The sequence below is a fragment of the Zeugodacus cucurbitae genome, chromosome 5 (assembly GCF_028554725.1).
Source record: "Zeugodacus cucurbitae isolate PBARC_wt_2022May chromosome 5, idZeuCucr1.2, whole genome shotgun sequence".
Taxonomy (NCBI): Eukaryota; Metazoa; Arthropoda; class Insecta; order Diptera; family Tephritidae; genus Zeugodacus; species Zeugodacus cucurbitae.
In genome coordinates, this window is record NC_071670.1 from 5,261,313 (window position 1) to 5,278,126 (window position 16,814).

Below are 16,814 nucleotides of genomic sequence, written 5' to 3' on the forward strand. Positions count from 1 at the left end.
TCGATTATTTTGCGACTACTTATCGACATAACTCTTTTTGCAAAGCTGTGTTTTATTCACAAATGCTAACGGTTCTTCATACAACTGTCATTTTATTGTCAACTATTATTCCCGCTTTTGAATAATTAATATTTTCTTAAAAAGTTGTGCAAATTTCAAAATGAATTTCGTAGCTGCTTTAAAATGTGGTGCTACACCAGAGGTAAGCTTTTGCTTCTCGAGTAATCTGTATAATCTCATGGAAATGTCTGTGCGCGCCAGGTGGAAGCAGCGCGTTGCATGAACCAGCTACTGCGTCGCTCTGAAGCACAAGGCGCGCTTTGCCTAGCGTTGGCAGCAGACTTTATTAATGAATTGTACAAAGCGATTGGTTTGGAAACCAATATCAACGTACAGCAGTTGGAAACGGCAAAATTCGATTGGGAGACAACGCTTTGCCGTCATTATGTTTTCCATTGCAACACGATATTCTTTGCCGCTTTTGAGCGTTTTCTTACACAGCTCAGTCGTACAGTGGGCTTGGAACAACTTAAAGCGGTGGAATCTATGACACTACAGCATTACTTCGAAATGTTGGATGTTTGGCGGAATTGCAGCACGGATTTGTTGAAGCAAGATGATGATATGCAAGTGCAGTTTCTCGTAGAACCACTAGCGCGCATTAGTATGTGAATAATATACATTATTAGGTTTAAAAATTAAAATTAAATGTTTTTACAGATTACATACTCTTTCTTGGTGCGCAAAAAATAAGAAAACTATTTGATTTAGAACTTGATATGCTAAATACAATCTGTACATATCTGCTGGAGAGCGCATTAGCTGGATTATTGTATGTTTTGTATTGTAGCTTATAATTTAACTGTTTACATTTTAAATTCTGCAGTTTTGAGGAATGTCACACATATATCGCTGAGGGTTTAAGTAAAGTTATGGAAGCAGACTTTTCATTATCGAAGGCCTTTAATGAAGATGCATTCAAATTTTTTCGACTTGTTTTTACCGTGGACGTAATATAGCTGTAGAATTCATATTTTCAATAATAAAAAATCATAAATGTCTTACACAGCAACACAAAGTCACACATAGTAGTATTTTGAAATGCCTCACACGCATGCTGGCAATGCTTTCAAGGCAGCAAGATACAAGCAGCTACCGTCAATTTGTGAGCTTTCTTGTGGAAAAGGATATGCAGGAGTCTTACTACACATTTCTAAAACTGGAGAAAACAACACGCATACTATTGGCTACACTCGACTTTTTGACGAAATTGCAGACGTAAGGAATTAAATTAATTAATTAATTTTTTTTATTTGTTTAAATTTTTTTTTTATTTATTTAAATTTTATTAATTTAATTTTTTATTATTTAAATTTTTTTTAATTACTTAATAATTTTTTAATTACTTAATTTTTTTTTTTTAATTTAAAAGCCTTTTAAATAATTAAGACAAATTTATTGCAGGCATTTACTTGATTTGAGCTGTTTCTCCCAAACCTTTCTGGAGGCAATACTTGCGCTTACATTGCATACGCATGAAAATATTTCATTAACTGCTGCTGAATTGTACATTAAAATGGCACGTCGCAAGGCTAGTGATGATGACTACATACTAAAGCATATACTAGAGTTTTATTTTAAAGAAATGGTACTAAGTGCTAGTGAAATACTTAAAATTGATTTATTTATATATGATTTCAAATGCTTACAGACAAATGCAGATACGCTGCCGCTTTATGTGAATGCGCTATGGTGCGAGTTTCCCTATATGCAATCAATGCGCATTTATTTGGACTTGTTGAAAAATGCTACAGCCGTGCCGCTTGGCATGCGTTATTTAATTGCGCAATTCACCATTGTGGTGTATAGAAAAATGTTGGATCCGCAAGGTAAAAGCATAAAAAAAAACAATTTTATGATAATTTAATTTTTATTTTTAACAAAAATTTAAATAATTAAAAAAATATTTTTTTTTTTGTAAATTTTAGTTTGTGGCAAATATGTAAAGGAATTCATACACGTTTTTGAAACACTGCCTACATTATTCGACGTATTAAATAGCCAGTATTTGAAAGGCATACTGCTGCAGTTATATAGCCTAACGGCACAGAATTATCTGTGTGACGGTTGCGACGAATTAAATGAGGTATTCTAAAAGTAAAAGTTCAAAAAATATATTTCAAATATTTTTACTTACAGTTACTACCAAATTTTGAAGATTACTTTGTATCAGCATTCAGAGCTGATACGCATTTGCAATATCCCTATTTATACAATTTATTTGCACAATTTGCACGCTGCATTGAGAAGACATTACATTTTGATAAGTTGGAAATGTGCGCAATACATGCATATACAGAATATGAAGAAGTTGAACGTCTACTTGTTACGAAAAAGGTACGTAATTTCTTTAAATTTACAAATTGTTTTCAAACATTTGATTCTAAATATCTATAGTCACCAAGTTTGCGTCAGTCGTCAGCCTATTGCTATATTTTGCAAAAACTGAGCGTTTTAATGCAAGTCGATTATAATGTTTTCGATCAGTTGGAGCATATTATTCAAACGCTGCATGTGCGTTTAATCGAGACTACACAAATACATGAATTAGCTGATAAACAACAAGTTTTTATAGGTAACTATAGCCAGTAACTTTTATTAAAATATTTTTTTTGTTTTTTTATAAATTTTTATAAACTTTAAATTTTTTTAAAATAAATATATATATGCAAATTATAATTTTTTTTCCAAATAAAAATTTATAAATAATTTCGTGCTAAGTGCTTCTGAAAAAGTTGTAAATAATATTTTTATTTTCAACTAACTTTTTATAAAATAATTTTTATTCAAATGCATTTTTATAAAATAAAATTTTTTTCAAATAAATTTTTATTAGCAATAATTTTTTTTCGAAAGAAATTTTTATAAATTATATTTTTTTCAAATATATTTTAATAAATAATAATTTTTTTAAAGAAATTTTTATAAATTAAAATATTTCTTTCAAATAAGTTTTTATAAATTATATTTTTTTGAATTTTTTTAAATGACAATTTTTTTCAAATTTAATAAATTATAATTTTTTTTTTAATTCTTATAAGTAAAAATTTTTTTTTTAATTCTTATAAGTAAAATTTTTTTTAAAATAACTTTTTATAAATATAATTTATTTTAATTGTTATAAATGACAATTTTTTTCAAATCTATTTTTATAAATTATAATTTTTTTTCATCTAAATATTTATAAATTATAATTTTTTTCATATAAATATTTATAAATTATAATTTTTTTTCATCTAAATATTTATAAATTATAATTTTTTTTTTCATATAAATATTTATAATTTTCTTTTTTAATTTTTATAAGTAATATATTTTTTTTAAATAAATTTTTATTAATTCAAATTTTTTTCAAATAAATTTTGTTTTTCAACTTATTTTTATAAAATAAAATTTTTTTCTAATAAATTTTTATTAGCAATAATTTTTTTTCGAAAGACATTTTTATAATTAATATTTTTTTTTTACTAAATTTTTATAAAAAAAATTTTCAAATTAATTTTTATAAAATACATTTTTCTCTTATAAATTTTTATAAATTATATTTTTTTTTTTCAAATTAATAATTTTTTAAAATATAGATATTTATGCCACTGACCTCATGGTAAATGGCTGTATTAAATTATCACGTGATAAAGATTTAACAAACTCCAACAAAATGTGGCTGGTTGGTGAAATGCGCATTTTGGAGACTTATTTACTTAATTTTTTAAGCAAAGCCGAGTCAAAAACGAATGCGCAGTTGTACCGTGTGAAAACGGTAAATATAATAAATTTAAATCTATTTTTGGTATTTCGTTTATATATATTTTTTGTAATTAAATATATTTTTTTTATTTTTTTTTTTTAATTTTTAATATAGATATTTTTTATTTTTTTTAATTTTTATTATAGATAATTTTTATGTTTTTTTTTTTTAATTTTTAATATAGATATTTTTTATTTTTTCTTAATTTTTTTGTTTTATTTTATTTTTAATTTTTTAACTATTATTTTTTAATTTTATTTTTTTATTATTACTATTATTTATTTTTTTAATTATTATTAGATTTTATTTTGTTTTTACTTATTTTTAAATTTTTTTTATGTTATTTTTAATTTTTTTATAATTTTTTATTTTATTTTTTAATTTTATTATTATTTTTTTTAAATTTTTTTTATTCTTTTTTATTTTTTTTTTAATTTTTTTTTTTTATTTTATTTTTTTTTTATTTTTATTTTTTTATTTTATTTTATTAAATTTATTTTTTTATTTTTTAATTTTTTCTTAATTTCATATTCTTGCCATCAACAGTATTTCATTTGCCTTGTCAACCTGTACCAAACATTTCATAATTCCTCTGGCCTGTACAAGCTACAACTGAACTTGCGTTCATATCATGTGTTGGTTGAAACATTGTTGGCTAGTTGTTTGCAGCGTAAGCCGAAAACGCAAGCTGTCGACGAGGAGCATATGGAATTGCATCCCAAGTATATTTCAAACTACCAGCAATGGATGTTTATGAAATTTACACAGCTGCACTCAACGAAACATATCGCGCTGCCCTCGCCAGTGGCTTGGAAGTTATGCATGCACTATGGTTTGGTGAGTATTGGTGCGCTGGTTGATTTCTATTTCAAATGCATTGCATACATTTAGGATGAGTTATTTGAAACATTTCTTTCTTTCATGCAGAGTTCACATAAGTTCTCCGATGAACTGTTTACATTTATGGAGGCTTTAACAAAATATCATTTCAAAATATTTACGCATATTTCTGCTGTTTTGGTTTATAATCTTTACAAACAGAAGCCACCGTTCACAACGGACGTTATACAGGTGAGTGGAAGTAAAGATTTTTAATATTTACTTAATTTGGAATAAAAATTTAATTGAAGACATATTTATGTTGAAATTAATACATTTATGTTGATTTTAATATATTTATGTTGAAATTAAAGTCATATACGAATCTTAATGCATTTCCCCTATAACAAATGATTCGAAAAATCCTAACCTAAAATTTTCTACGAATTATCACATTTTCAATATCACGAATTTTTAGTTCTAATGTCAATTCGAGTATGCTTATAATATTGCATTTATATTTATTAAAAAAAGAAATAAACGAAATCGTTACATAACCTCAAAATCATATTGAACAATTAAAAAAAAAATATTATAATATTAAAAATCGACACATAACCTCAAAACTTATCACAATTTAATTTCTTTATATAAATATCACATTTATATTTATAAAAAATATTTATAATGAAATAAAAAATATTAATATATCCAATATTGTCGGATAACAATAATTTAAAATTCTTTGAGCCGTTATGCTTAAAAATATCACATTTGTTCAGAAAAACTGTAGATACACTATTTCTCTCTCTCTCTCTCTCACTCTCTCTATTTGCTTACTGCAATCACTGACCCTTCTCGCCTACTTGCTATCCTTTTTAGTCTGTTATACGCGCTCAAAAGTCCTTTATTGATCAGCTACCAACGGCGCATACGCCCGCCTTGCTCTGCGCCAATGTAGTGTTGCGTGTGCTGCAATTTCTACAGCAATCACTACAAAAGCTACCACCCACCACCGGCGGCAATCGTTTGACAGCCTTGAAACATCTTAACTTCTATACACACAATTTGAATGTAAACGTTGATAATGTGTTGCCCGATATGTGAGTAATGTCCGTTTTAAAATTTACTCAAGTATTTTTCCAAGAAATACCTGTGTACGCTTAATTCTAATTTCAATAATTTATGTGCAAACGTTTTTTTTTTGTTTGTCTTTTCTTAAATACTCGTCGTTTGTAGTCGCAATCAAGCGAAAGCGCTGCAGAATCACATGTTAAATAATGCCGAACAAATGTGTTTAAGGGCGTATTTGAGCGCATTGGGCGTGCACACCGAAATCAATGGGAAGGCTTAAGTTGCAAACACCTTAAAAATATTTAAAATTTATACATTTGTTGACAAACAACTGCAAATGCAATGCGGCGTAATATTCTAGAAATTCGCCGTTATATTTGCTGATATATTATATTTTGAAGTTTCACTTTTATTTATTCATTATTCACATAAATCAAATTAATTTCCATTTCTTTATCAATATTTTTGTAAACAATGAGTTATTGCATATATATGTATGTATGTATGTATATGTACACATATGAATTCACACATGAAAATAAAAGGTGCAAATTTGTAAGTTTCCTACGAAATTTGTTTGCTTTATACGTTGCGTCATGAGCTTGGAAAATTTTTTAATTAACTTCTATTTTTAATTTCTTATTTTTTTAATTATTTATTTTTTTTATTTTTTATATATATTTTTATATTTTTCATATATTTTATTTTTTATATTTATATTTTTTATATTTTTTTATATTTTTTATTTTTTTTTTATATATTTTTTTAAATTTTTTATATATTTTTTTTATTTTTTTATTAAGAAATACCACATTTTCCTAAATTATATACTATATTTATATATTCAAATAATTAGCGACCGTTCCTTATAAATTACTTGCGTTTGCTTATCATCAACTGATTTATTAATAATTATATATTTATTTATATTTTGACATTTATTGAATTTTTTTACCTAATATTTCACACGTCTGCCAATATTTTATAAAAAATGTTTCCTGCACCTTTCGTCTATAACCTCAATTATTATACGTTAAAATCGTGCATTTGCTTGTTTTTAATTTGTATGTATGTACATATATACAAGTAAAATTATGCGGTTGAACGAAAAATATATGCAAAGCGATTTAAATAATTTTAGGTTTCATTGGCTGTTTACTTAAGTTATTAACAACTATAAATGCAGTCATATAGCAAACAGTCGTAAATTGTTAGTGAAATGAGCTTTTTGTTGCAAGTTTTTGAAACATCACACAGTTTAAATATTAGTTTAACCGGACATTCAATGAAATATAATAAATTTGCGTAAAAAAATTTAATTATTAAATATGTTCTACGAAATACATTTTAATTTGAAGTGCAATGGGTAGCCAAAAATTTAGTAGTTTCAATATTGAAACACTTTCGTTTGAACAGCTTTATGAATTTAGCGAATTAACTGATTTATTTATTTCTATTTCAAGCACAAAACAATAAACACAAGTCGCATATCGAAACGCATTATTATAGAAAATGTAAAGAAAGCGTTAAAATCATACATATTTATTATTATTTATGTTGATATAAATTATATTTATAAAAATTCCACAAATAAAATATTATTACTTATATTGTGCGTGGTGAAAACTATACACAAAGTATATCGATTTTTATCGATTACCAAATGATTGTTCGTCATGTAAAGAAGAGGAAGAATTAGCGTTTTTTGTTTAAATATATTTCAGTTATAAATAAATACATAAAAAATGAAAATAGAACAATATTTTTATGCTAAAATATAATAAAGATTAAAGTAAAATAAAATATAATAAAGTAAAACATTTGAATTTATTTCTTTTCTCTACGTAAAGTATTCAAACGTAAACGTAAAATGATATAAATAAATAAATGTTTGATAGAATTTTAGTTTTGCAATAAAAAAATAAAATTCAAAAATAAATTAAAATTTTAATATTAAAATAGAATCAATTTAAAGTAAAATATAATATAATAAAGTAATAAATTTATATTTATATATTTTTCTACTTATAGCAATAAAACGTAAACGTAAAAATAAATATAAATAAATGTTTCACAGAAATTTAGCTTTGCAATATGTGTTAAATATAATCTTTTAATAAATACAACTTAAATATTAAAATATAATAAATTTAAAGTAAATACAATATAATAAAGTCATACATTTTATATTTTTCTCACTACGTATAGTATTCAACGGTAAACGTAAACGTAAAAATATATAAAAACTAAAACTTTTGAGAATAATTTAGCTTTGTATTATGTATGTATTATCTAAATTAAAATTTAAAAATATTTAATTTATTTATATATTATATAAATTATATTTTATTTATTTAAGTTAATGTCGCTCACAATTGAATTATTAAATATTACAACGTAAAACGTTAAGCGTTAAGTATATCATAATACATAGTTAAGTCTAAAATTTCACAAATTTGCAGTTTCAAATATTTTAAAAGAGCCTGTCAACAGCTAGCACATAAATCATAAGACACTTCCTTTCCACACATATTTAGCGCGTAACTTAAAAAATATAGTAACACTTTAATAGCAGTTACTAATCTGTAATAAAAATCTTTGTCGGCGGAAATTTACATGCAAATTACGCATTTATTTGAATAATTTGAATACCTACGCACTTGTTGATGTGTCATTTACACATGATGTGAGTACTTAATTTCTAGGTCTTTGGGGGAAATTAAAGCAGGCACTCATGTCAAGTACATACTAACATTTTTTTTGTCGCTTTCTGATTGATCGGCAGTCATCAATTAAAATCAATTTAAATATTGCACTGCGCTAATGCAAATAAATTGTGAATTTTTGACAGGTGAGCAGATACATGAGCGTTTCACTTAAAAAAATGTATAAAAAAGTTTAGCATTTTGACAATTTTTTTATAACACATACATTTTGGGCATGTCAGTGATAGCACACACGTATTTTATGACAGCTATCATCCCATAGGCTAGTCTAGCACGCTGTAGGAGTGCTATATACTCGTACACACGTCACAGGTGCTCTTGAAGACCAGTTGCATGCGTTGATATCACTGGATATGCGCCCATATACATATTTGTATGTGGAATAACCAACTCCTTAGCTGCGCCTTCAAGTGTGTTGTCTGTCTGTATTTTTATCTAAAATGAGTTATCAATTTTATTGGCGCTGAGGGTTGGCTGAAAGTGTTATGATATACATATTTCTTCTTCATTTAAATTGATTATCTGTTTGTAATAAATTATTTTTGCCTCAATGCTCGTCATTCTTTAAGTCTGAAGTTGGCTAGAATCATATAATTTATTTTATATATTTTTATTAGTTTTTTAATAATCCTTTATTTTTTTTAATTATATCACTTTTTATATTTTTTGAATTAATTTTTATTTTAATTAATTACTCTTTATTTTTATAATCAAGTTTTATATTTTTTAATTTTTTTTAAATTAAATTGTTGTTTTATCAGATATATATATTTTTAATAATACTTTATTTTTTAAATTATATCAGTTTTTAAAATAATTTTTATTTTTATAATTAATTTTTATATTTTTTAAATTATTTTTTAATTTTTATTTGAATTAATTACTCTTTTTTTTATAATTAAGTTTTATTTTTTTTATTTATTTTTTTTATTTTATCAAATATATATTTTTTAATAATACTTTATTTTTTAAAATATGTATATCAGTTTTTAAGTTAATTTTTATTTTTATAATAAATTTTTAAATTATTTTTTATTTTATCAAATATATTTTTTTAATAATGCATTATATCTTAAATAAAATTTTTGAACTATTAAATTACAATTTTTAAATTTTTATTTTATATTATTTATTCTTTTTTTAATTTTTTTATATTTTATTTTATTTATTCTTTTTTATATTTTTTATTATTAGTTCTTTTGTTTATTATTTTTTATTATTATTTTCTTTAATTTTTAATATAGTTCTGTTTAACTCCCCTTTTTACACACACAAATGGGCAAATATTACCCTTTTTGACATTACCCTACTCATTTTCACTGGTGACTAAAAACCTTAATTTCTGCGTAAATTACACAAAAAAATGTGCCGGCAAGTCTCCAACTGTTGACACATTGTATGCTCTGCAGCCTCTGCGGCCGGCAACAGACAGACACATCGTTAAGGTGATAATACATTTAATTCATTGCTATTGTTTGTTTGTGTTGCTTATTTGCAAATTTTTCGCTACCCCTTTTCAGCCTGATATTTCAAGAGTGTGTGCTCATCTTGCATACGAGTACATAAGTATTCGTTTGTACAACAATTTACTAGTCTTGGTGTAACTTAAGTTCATCACTTCTCTTTGTTGTTGCTGCTGTTTTGAAGTAGTATATATTAGCGTCAACAAATCATTTATTTGTCATAATCAACACTTTTGGATTTCCTCATACTATTTACAAATAGTACAATATGTACACTCTGCACAACGACATATTTGCTGAGTGTATGCGCTTATTGAGCGCAAAATTTCGAGTAATCGGTTTTAAAATTTATGTAATACAAATAAATTGTAATTTAGCTACAATTTACGCTACTAACGAGGAGCCTCATTAAACGTTTACGAAAATCAACGCCGTCATTATTATAACAAACAACGGCGTTACTGTCTCAAGTAAACAAACCTGCATTTCCGTTACTCACACGTCAACTGTTGTCTGCTTTTGAAACTAAATTGTATAAAAGTGATTTAATTGCCTATAACTAGCCATTAAATGTGCAAATATTTATGTTTAAAACGTGTTATGAGTTTAGTGTGTATATCAGTGTAATACGCGAAATGTTTGAAGTACGTTAATTGCTGTGTAAAATCGGTTGCAAATTGTGCTATAGAAAATTCAAGGCAATTGAATGCGGACGCCCTTTGTGCAGAATGACATTGCAAATATACGATAACGGAAATTATTGGCAGCCGCACAAAATGGCGTATAGGTGAGTTGATTGTAGTTGTGTGCCGTTATTGGTGCATTCAAAGTAATATATTAGTAAATAAGTATAAAAAGAACAACAATTAATGAAGAAGAACAAGAGTTGGAATTGTAACTGCAGCAATTTATATTTATGTCTACAAGGAATGCCACATTGAAACTATATAGTTTCAGTTAGTAAATTGTTTAAGGATTATTGGTCATGTTAACCTCTGCAGGTTTAAATGCAAATATTATAATATTGAAAAAAAAAATATACATAAATATACATTTTGTTGACTGTGTATGCAATTAGTGTGCGCGAAATCTTAGTTTAATAACATTCTAAAGAAAATTGTCTAAAAATTTAATATTTTTATGTCCTTTTTATGTTAAGAACTGCTACCACACACATCCAAAAAAAGGAAAGGAAAATCTCAAAAAGGCGGCATTTCTTTGTGATTTAACAAAAACTGCTTTAATTATGTTTTAAATACTTTTTTTTTGTTTATTTATCGCTTGAATCAGTATTAATTTTGCACTTCAAACGTATTCAATAGCGAGTTACCGCTATATAAAGTGTTGCCGATATTTACACATCATTAATAAGTTCGAAAAAAAAAAATATGTGCAAGGAGTACATAACTGCTCCGATTACTGTCTGTCTAAGCATATTTGCTTGCGAGCGCATTATAATAAGAGCTCATACATTACTTACTACTCGTTTAACTAATATTTATCTATACATTGCGAAAATATGTTATTTTTTACAAGATTTATTTATTTGATTTAGCTTTAGTATGACAAACTAAGCAGTGTATATACATACGCACATACAAAACTAGTAGCAAATTTGCGTTTGCTTGTGTGCGTGCGCTGATCGCGAAAAGCGCTCGTATGCTTAGCGTTTTGTGGATGTGTTAGTGGCTGTGTATATGTAAGGGTGTGCGCGTGCATGTGAGCTACGTTGAATTCGATAGTCATATTTATATGGCCCACGAATTTTTGGGGAGCGTTTTATTTCGAATATAATATGTATTTATTTACGTGTGTTTGTTACAATATCTTTTATGGCATGCAATAAATTAAAAGTTAAAAATTAAATTTGAAGACGGCAACTGAAATGTCAACAAATGCAGCGCTTGCCGCTACCGAATACTCACTCACTCAAACACGCGCACTAAGCTAAGTAAATAACTAAATACCTGTTAATTTGTCTAAAGACGTGCAACAACAATAAAACGCCGCTATATGGTTGGTGGGGGTGGCGCAACGCGGTAGCAATGTACGCTTTTGTGAATATTTGTGTTGAGAAAGTGAATTTGATTTATATAGTGTATAAAATAAAATAGATTACAATAAAAGCTGATTTGTTGTTGTGAAAAATATTACAACAAAATCAAGCTTTTCTCAGCGACTCAGATCGCATATCTGCTGCTGTGCTTTGCAAATCTTCGAAAGTCTCGCCTTGCAGCGCCTGCAAAGCGCTCTGAATCTCTAGCTCTTCCTCCAATTGCTGTTCAAAACATCATTTCTATGTGTGTATCTATGTGTGCGCGTCAGCAATAGTGCTAATGCTCGGGCTTTTTAAAACGCGCGCGCGTTGCTCGATTTTAACTGTAGCGTAGCTCAATATGTGTGCGCCTCGCTTATTTGTGAATGTATTCATACACGTATGTGCGAAATCATTATTGTGACACCTACGCGCGCTGCTCACCGGCTGCGCCTGTGTGCTTTGTGAACGTGTTTGTATGCGTTGCGATCGCGTTTGTGAACGCCGAAACGTTACTTCCCCTATCGCGCTGTGTAATAAATATTATTGCAATAACAACAACAACAAACAACAAAAGTAAATCACAAATACACGCGCAATTGCTATATAGAGCGGGCGTTTAGCAGCAGCAGCAATGCTCAGCGCTGCGTTGGGTGTGAAATTGAAAATCGAGCAGCAGCAAAACAGCAACAGCAACAAATCACAGTCGCGCCAATAACAGAATATCAGAGCAACAGCAACATCAGCAGTTACGTTTTAGTAGCAGCAGTAGTAGTGTCAGTATGCCCAACGGCGTTAGCAGTCACAACACAGTAACGGCGGCGCGTCAAGAAAACTCGGTTCAGCAAACTGTGTTGTGAGCGCGTTCTTTCTGCGTTACGTACTGGTATTTAAAAATAAAAAAAGTTTTTTTCTTTGCTACCGTGCAAAAAGGAAATTTTCATTTAACGTTAGCGTTGCACACTGCCAAGCGGTCAGTCATATGATGGACGTTCCGGTGCGCGTATGCCGCGATTGCAGTGCTACAGTTTTAACTAATTTTAACTAAAATAAAAATATATTAATAATAAAACGAAAGCGTATAATTAATAATAATACGTAAATTTTTTTTGAAGTTACTAATACGCAAGCGCGACTCAACGCGTACGCACGCGCGTCTGAGATTTACGAAAAATACGAAATTCAGTTTTATAAAAAAAAATACTTTTATAAAATAAATGAGAAAAAATAACAAAAACTTACTTCAATAAAATTGCATTACTGCTTTTGAGCAGCAGCTAATTACAAAGCTGTTAACGTCGCCCGGTGTTAAGCTGTCCATACGCATTCGAAACTCGATCAATCTGTGTGTTAAACGCTTGCATATACACAAACATATTTGACGGCCGGCCAGTAAGTCAATCGGACGCGGCGGGTGGTGTGGCTTTATCGGTGCTAAATCGTGTGTCAAGGCGTGAAAGTAACAAGTCTAAGTGCACACGTACATACGTACATACATACATGTTGTGTATGTATAAATATTGAAATTACAAATGTTAAAATTTGTATAAAAATAAATAATCTACGCAAACGTTTAAATAAATCGTTTTCGGCGGCATATAAATTTCTTGTACAAGTAAAGTCACAAGCGCAGCATAAATATTTTTTTAAAAGCAAAAAAGCAACAAAAAAAAATCAAAATAAAAAAAAATTACCGAAATATAAAGTAAAGAAAATTAACAAAAACAACAAATAAGTGCAGTGCCACACAATTTGTTTCACATGTCATTAACGTGTTGCGCGTTTTTAATGCTACTTAAATGTTTTGTACATGCGTGTGCAATTCAATAATAATAAAAAGCCATATTTTGTGCCGTTAACACTTCATTTAAATTAAGTGCATTATTAAAATTGTTGTTACATTGTATTGTAACGCCGACGCGCAGGATCAGCGGTCAGTGCAGCAGTTGTGGTGTATAGACTTTTTGTTAACACTGTAGGTTGAGTATTTATTGTAAATTATAGATTTTTTTTTAAATTATTTTTTAATAAAAAAAAATTTTAGAATTAAAAAAAAAATTATAAATGAAAAATTGTGCAAAAAATCATTTGAAGGTGCGTGGTATGCGTGGCGTGCGTTCAGAATAAAAAAAAAATAATTAAATTAATTAAATATGCGCGTTGTAGCACACGCTAAATTAACACATAACAACTAAGCAGTAAGCTAATTTATTAATTGAGTCACTAAACGCTTGAAAATTATAATTCCGTATTATTCCGAAAATTAAAATTAAGGTTATTTGTAATGACTGTAGGGATACATATGGTGAGACTAAAGATGCCAGCAATTCTCTTCTCTTCAGAATTCGCTTGATTGCAGATTGAAACCCCTTGGCAGCCATACCTTTGGCGGGCTTACGATCTCTTTGAGTTCTAAAAGTGTTTTTCGGCATCACAAAGGTTCATAGCTCTCCAAGTGAGTTCCTTCGTGACATCATGGGCAGAGTTCAGTCTTTTAACTTAACCTAACCTAACCAAAGAGGCGAACCCAAGGTCTATTTGATTTCTAGGAGTGTTTTTTGGTTCATAGCTCTCCAAGTGAGTTCCTTCGTGAAATCGTGGACAAAGATTAGTGTTTTAACTTAATCTAACCTAACTAAAAAGTCGAACCCAATTTCCATTTGAGTTCTTGGAGTGTTTTTCAACATCACAAAGGTTCATAGCTCTCCAATTGAGTTCCTTCGCGACATCATGGGCAGAGTTCAGTCTTTTAACTTAACCTAACCTAACTAAAGAGGCGAACCCAAGGTCTATTTGAGTGTTTTTTTGGCATCATAGCTCTCCAAGTGAGTTCCTTCGCGTCATCGTGGGCAAAGATTAGTGTTTTAACTTAATCTAACCTAACTAAAAGTCCCAAAAATGTAAAATTCTGAACCCAATTCGAACTAGTGATGCCAGAAATGCACTCAGAGATTTACTTGAATGAAGACCGGTTGAAGAAAACTTCAAATAATTTTAAGCCGGTGTAGAGTTTCGAATCCACAATCCACGTTATTCTACTCTACCTATTTGGTACTTCTGTTTAGATACTTGCAATGAGTCTCAAAGTCAGTACTGAACTTCACTTTCCAATAATATGCTGTCTGAGTGGTCCATACTAAGAGAGATGACGACCACCGATGGTCTAATGCGGTCTAACTCTTTCACCAGAAAGTGTACTTCTATACATCGCTGCAGTGTTGAAAATTGTCAGTCTCAAAGTGAGCTCTGAACTTCACTTCCAAAAACATCCTCTCTGAGTAGTATGTACTTCGCGAGCTAACGAATCCCGGTGACCTAATGCGGTCCTTCGTTGCAACGCTGCAGAGTTCGAGAAAGTGGTCCAAGATGAAAGATCGTGTTTTAGCTGGGAGACGTTTCGAATCCACTATCTCCGGCCTTACACTCCATCTATTCGGTTATTCTGTCCTGATAATTTTATAATTTTAATGTGATCAGTCTCAAAGTCAGCTCTGTACTTCACTTTCCAATAAAATCATGTCTTAGTAGCCTATACTACCGATTATCTAATGTGGTCTAACTCGTGGACCAGATTCCGAAAAGTGGTCCAAGAAGAAAAGAGCGTGTTTAGGGTACTGTCCAGCCGGCAGACGGCTTACGTAAAAAAATATATATGTATATTATATGCAGATCAGTTGATCAGTGCTTAATTCGAATGTGTGGGCGATGTTATTTACGGAATTAACGTTATAGTGACTGGACAAGTGTAATAATAAATACGCTCAAATACCTGTTAACCGAGCCCTTAAGCTCGTAATGTGTCTGCGTTTGAAAAATAAAAGATTAAAATGCACTTTAGATGGTGTATATATGCAAATATATGTCGATATGTTATGATAAAAAAAACGCTTTAAATATGTGTGGAACTGTATTTCGTCTGAAAGATATAAAAAAAAAATAAACAGAATATCCCAAAGCACCGATTTAGAAAAGCAGCTGATTTTATTTTATAAGCGTGACGAATGTCTTCTCATTGCGTTTAAGGTGATTCCGGTTTTCTTTAACCATTCGCTCCACTTTTTTGTTTGGTTTTTTTTTTTGATATTGATACGCTGTTGGCTGGATACTACATCAGTTCAATAACAATTAAAAATCACTCATTTATAATATCAACACTTTGTAATCATAATGTAATTAATAAATTTTTAAGCTTTCATTAAACGAAATTGTAATTAGCACTTCAAGTAATGAACGATGTCAACAATATGTGTTATAATTCGCTGCAATTCGATCAACTGTTCTCAGGATTACGCTCTGCGGTCATCATAATGTTATATTGCGCTGATCGTTCTCATTTTATTTTTATTTTTCTTACTAAATCTGTGCTAAAGTACTTCATTTGAGTAATCTAAATGATTGCTGGAAGAAGGCGAGTTCTTTTATAGCAATTTTATGAGTGAACTCGGTTCAGATCACTCGCCTTTCCTGGAACAAGTTGAAAAATTTCGAAATTGTTAGTCTCTCTTGTCCCTGTAAGACAATTGAAGACTATTAGAGACCTAGAGATGAAGGTTCTAATAGTGAAATCTGGTAGTTTTTTGAATTCGTAAGCGGAGAAACGTGGGGAAAGTAAATTCCGAGGTTTGAAGAAGATTAAGTGAGTCCTAGAACTGAAAGTTCTAATAATGAAGTTTTATTGACGAATCATATTGAATTTAAAGATAACGGGGGAATTCCGAACTTAATATTTGTTTTAAGAAAGAACAACGTAAGCCAAAATCCATAAATCTTTGAAGACGCGACTTCCATAATAACAAAGGAGCTCCAAAGACATGGACAACCCATGAATAGCTCTTGGAAAGTCGAAATTTTAATTTTGCTTCTCAACGGATTTTAGGCATTTGTCGAAA

The 16,814-nt window shown here is 29.0% G+C and overlaps 2 protein-coding genes across 4 annotated transcripts in view; both read left to right on the top strand.

The window, feature by feature from the left end:
- Window positions 1–55: 55 nt before the first annotated feature.
- Window positions 56–6,225, top strand: LOC105208535 (uncharacterized). Of its 2 annotated transcripts, none has more exons than XM_054232456.1 (15): window positions 56–202; window positions 262–664; window positions 721–832; window positions 887–1,004; window positions 1,070–1,278; window positions 1,465–1,648; window positions 1,712–1,889; window positions 1,989–2,146; window positions 2,200–2,397; window positions 2,458–2,635; window positions 3,642–3,820; window positions 4,355–4,645; window positions 4,736–4,879; window positions 5,510–5,730; window positions 5,867–6,225. In XM_054232456.1, exons 1-15 carry the CDS (start codon window positions 161–163, stop codon window positions 5,979–5,981), a joined length of 2,730 nt encoding a protein of 909 aa, XP_054088431.1. In that variant the 5' UTR covers window positions 56–160; the 3' UTR covers window positions 5,982–6,225. The 2 variants fall into 2 exon arrangements, with proteins under 2 accessions (XP_054088431.1, XP_054088430.1); XM_054232455.1 differs by having other exon boundaries at window positions 887–1,010; window positions 5,867–6,224.
- Window positions 6,226–10,313: 4,088 nt separating this feature from the next.
- Window positions 10,314–16,814, top strand: part of Ork1_0 (open rectifier potassium channel protein 1) — a 45,066-nt gene continuing 38,565 nt past the window's right edge. Inside the window, exon 1 of one of the 2 annotated variants that reach the window (XM_054232454.1) lies at window positions 10,314–10,677. The gene's annotated coding sequence lies outside the window, so the exon portion shown is untranslated. Of the gene's footprint in view, window positions 10,678–12,547; window positions 13,901–16,814 lie in introns of those variants that run through there. The other variant, XM_011178435.3, reaches the window with a different exon arrangement.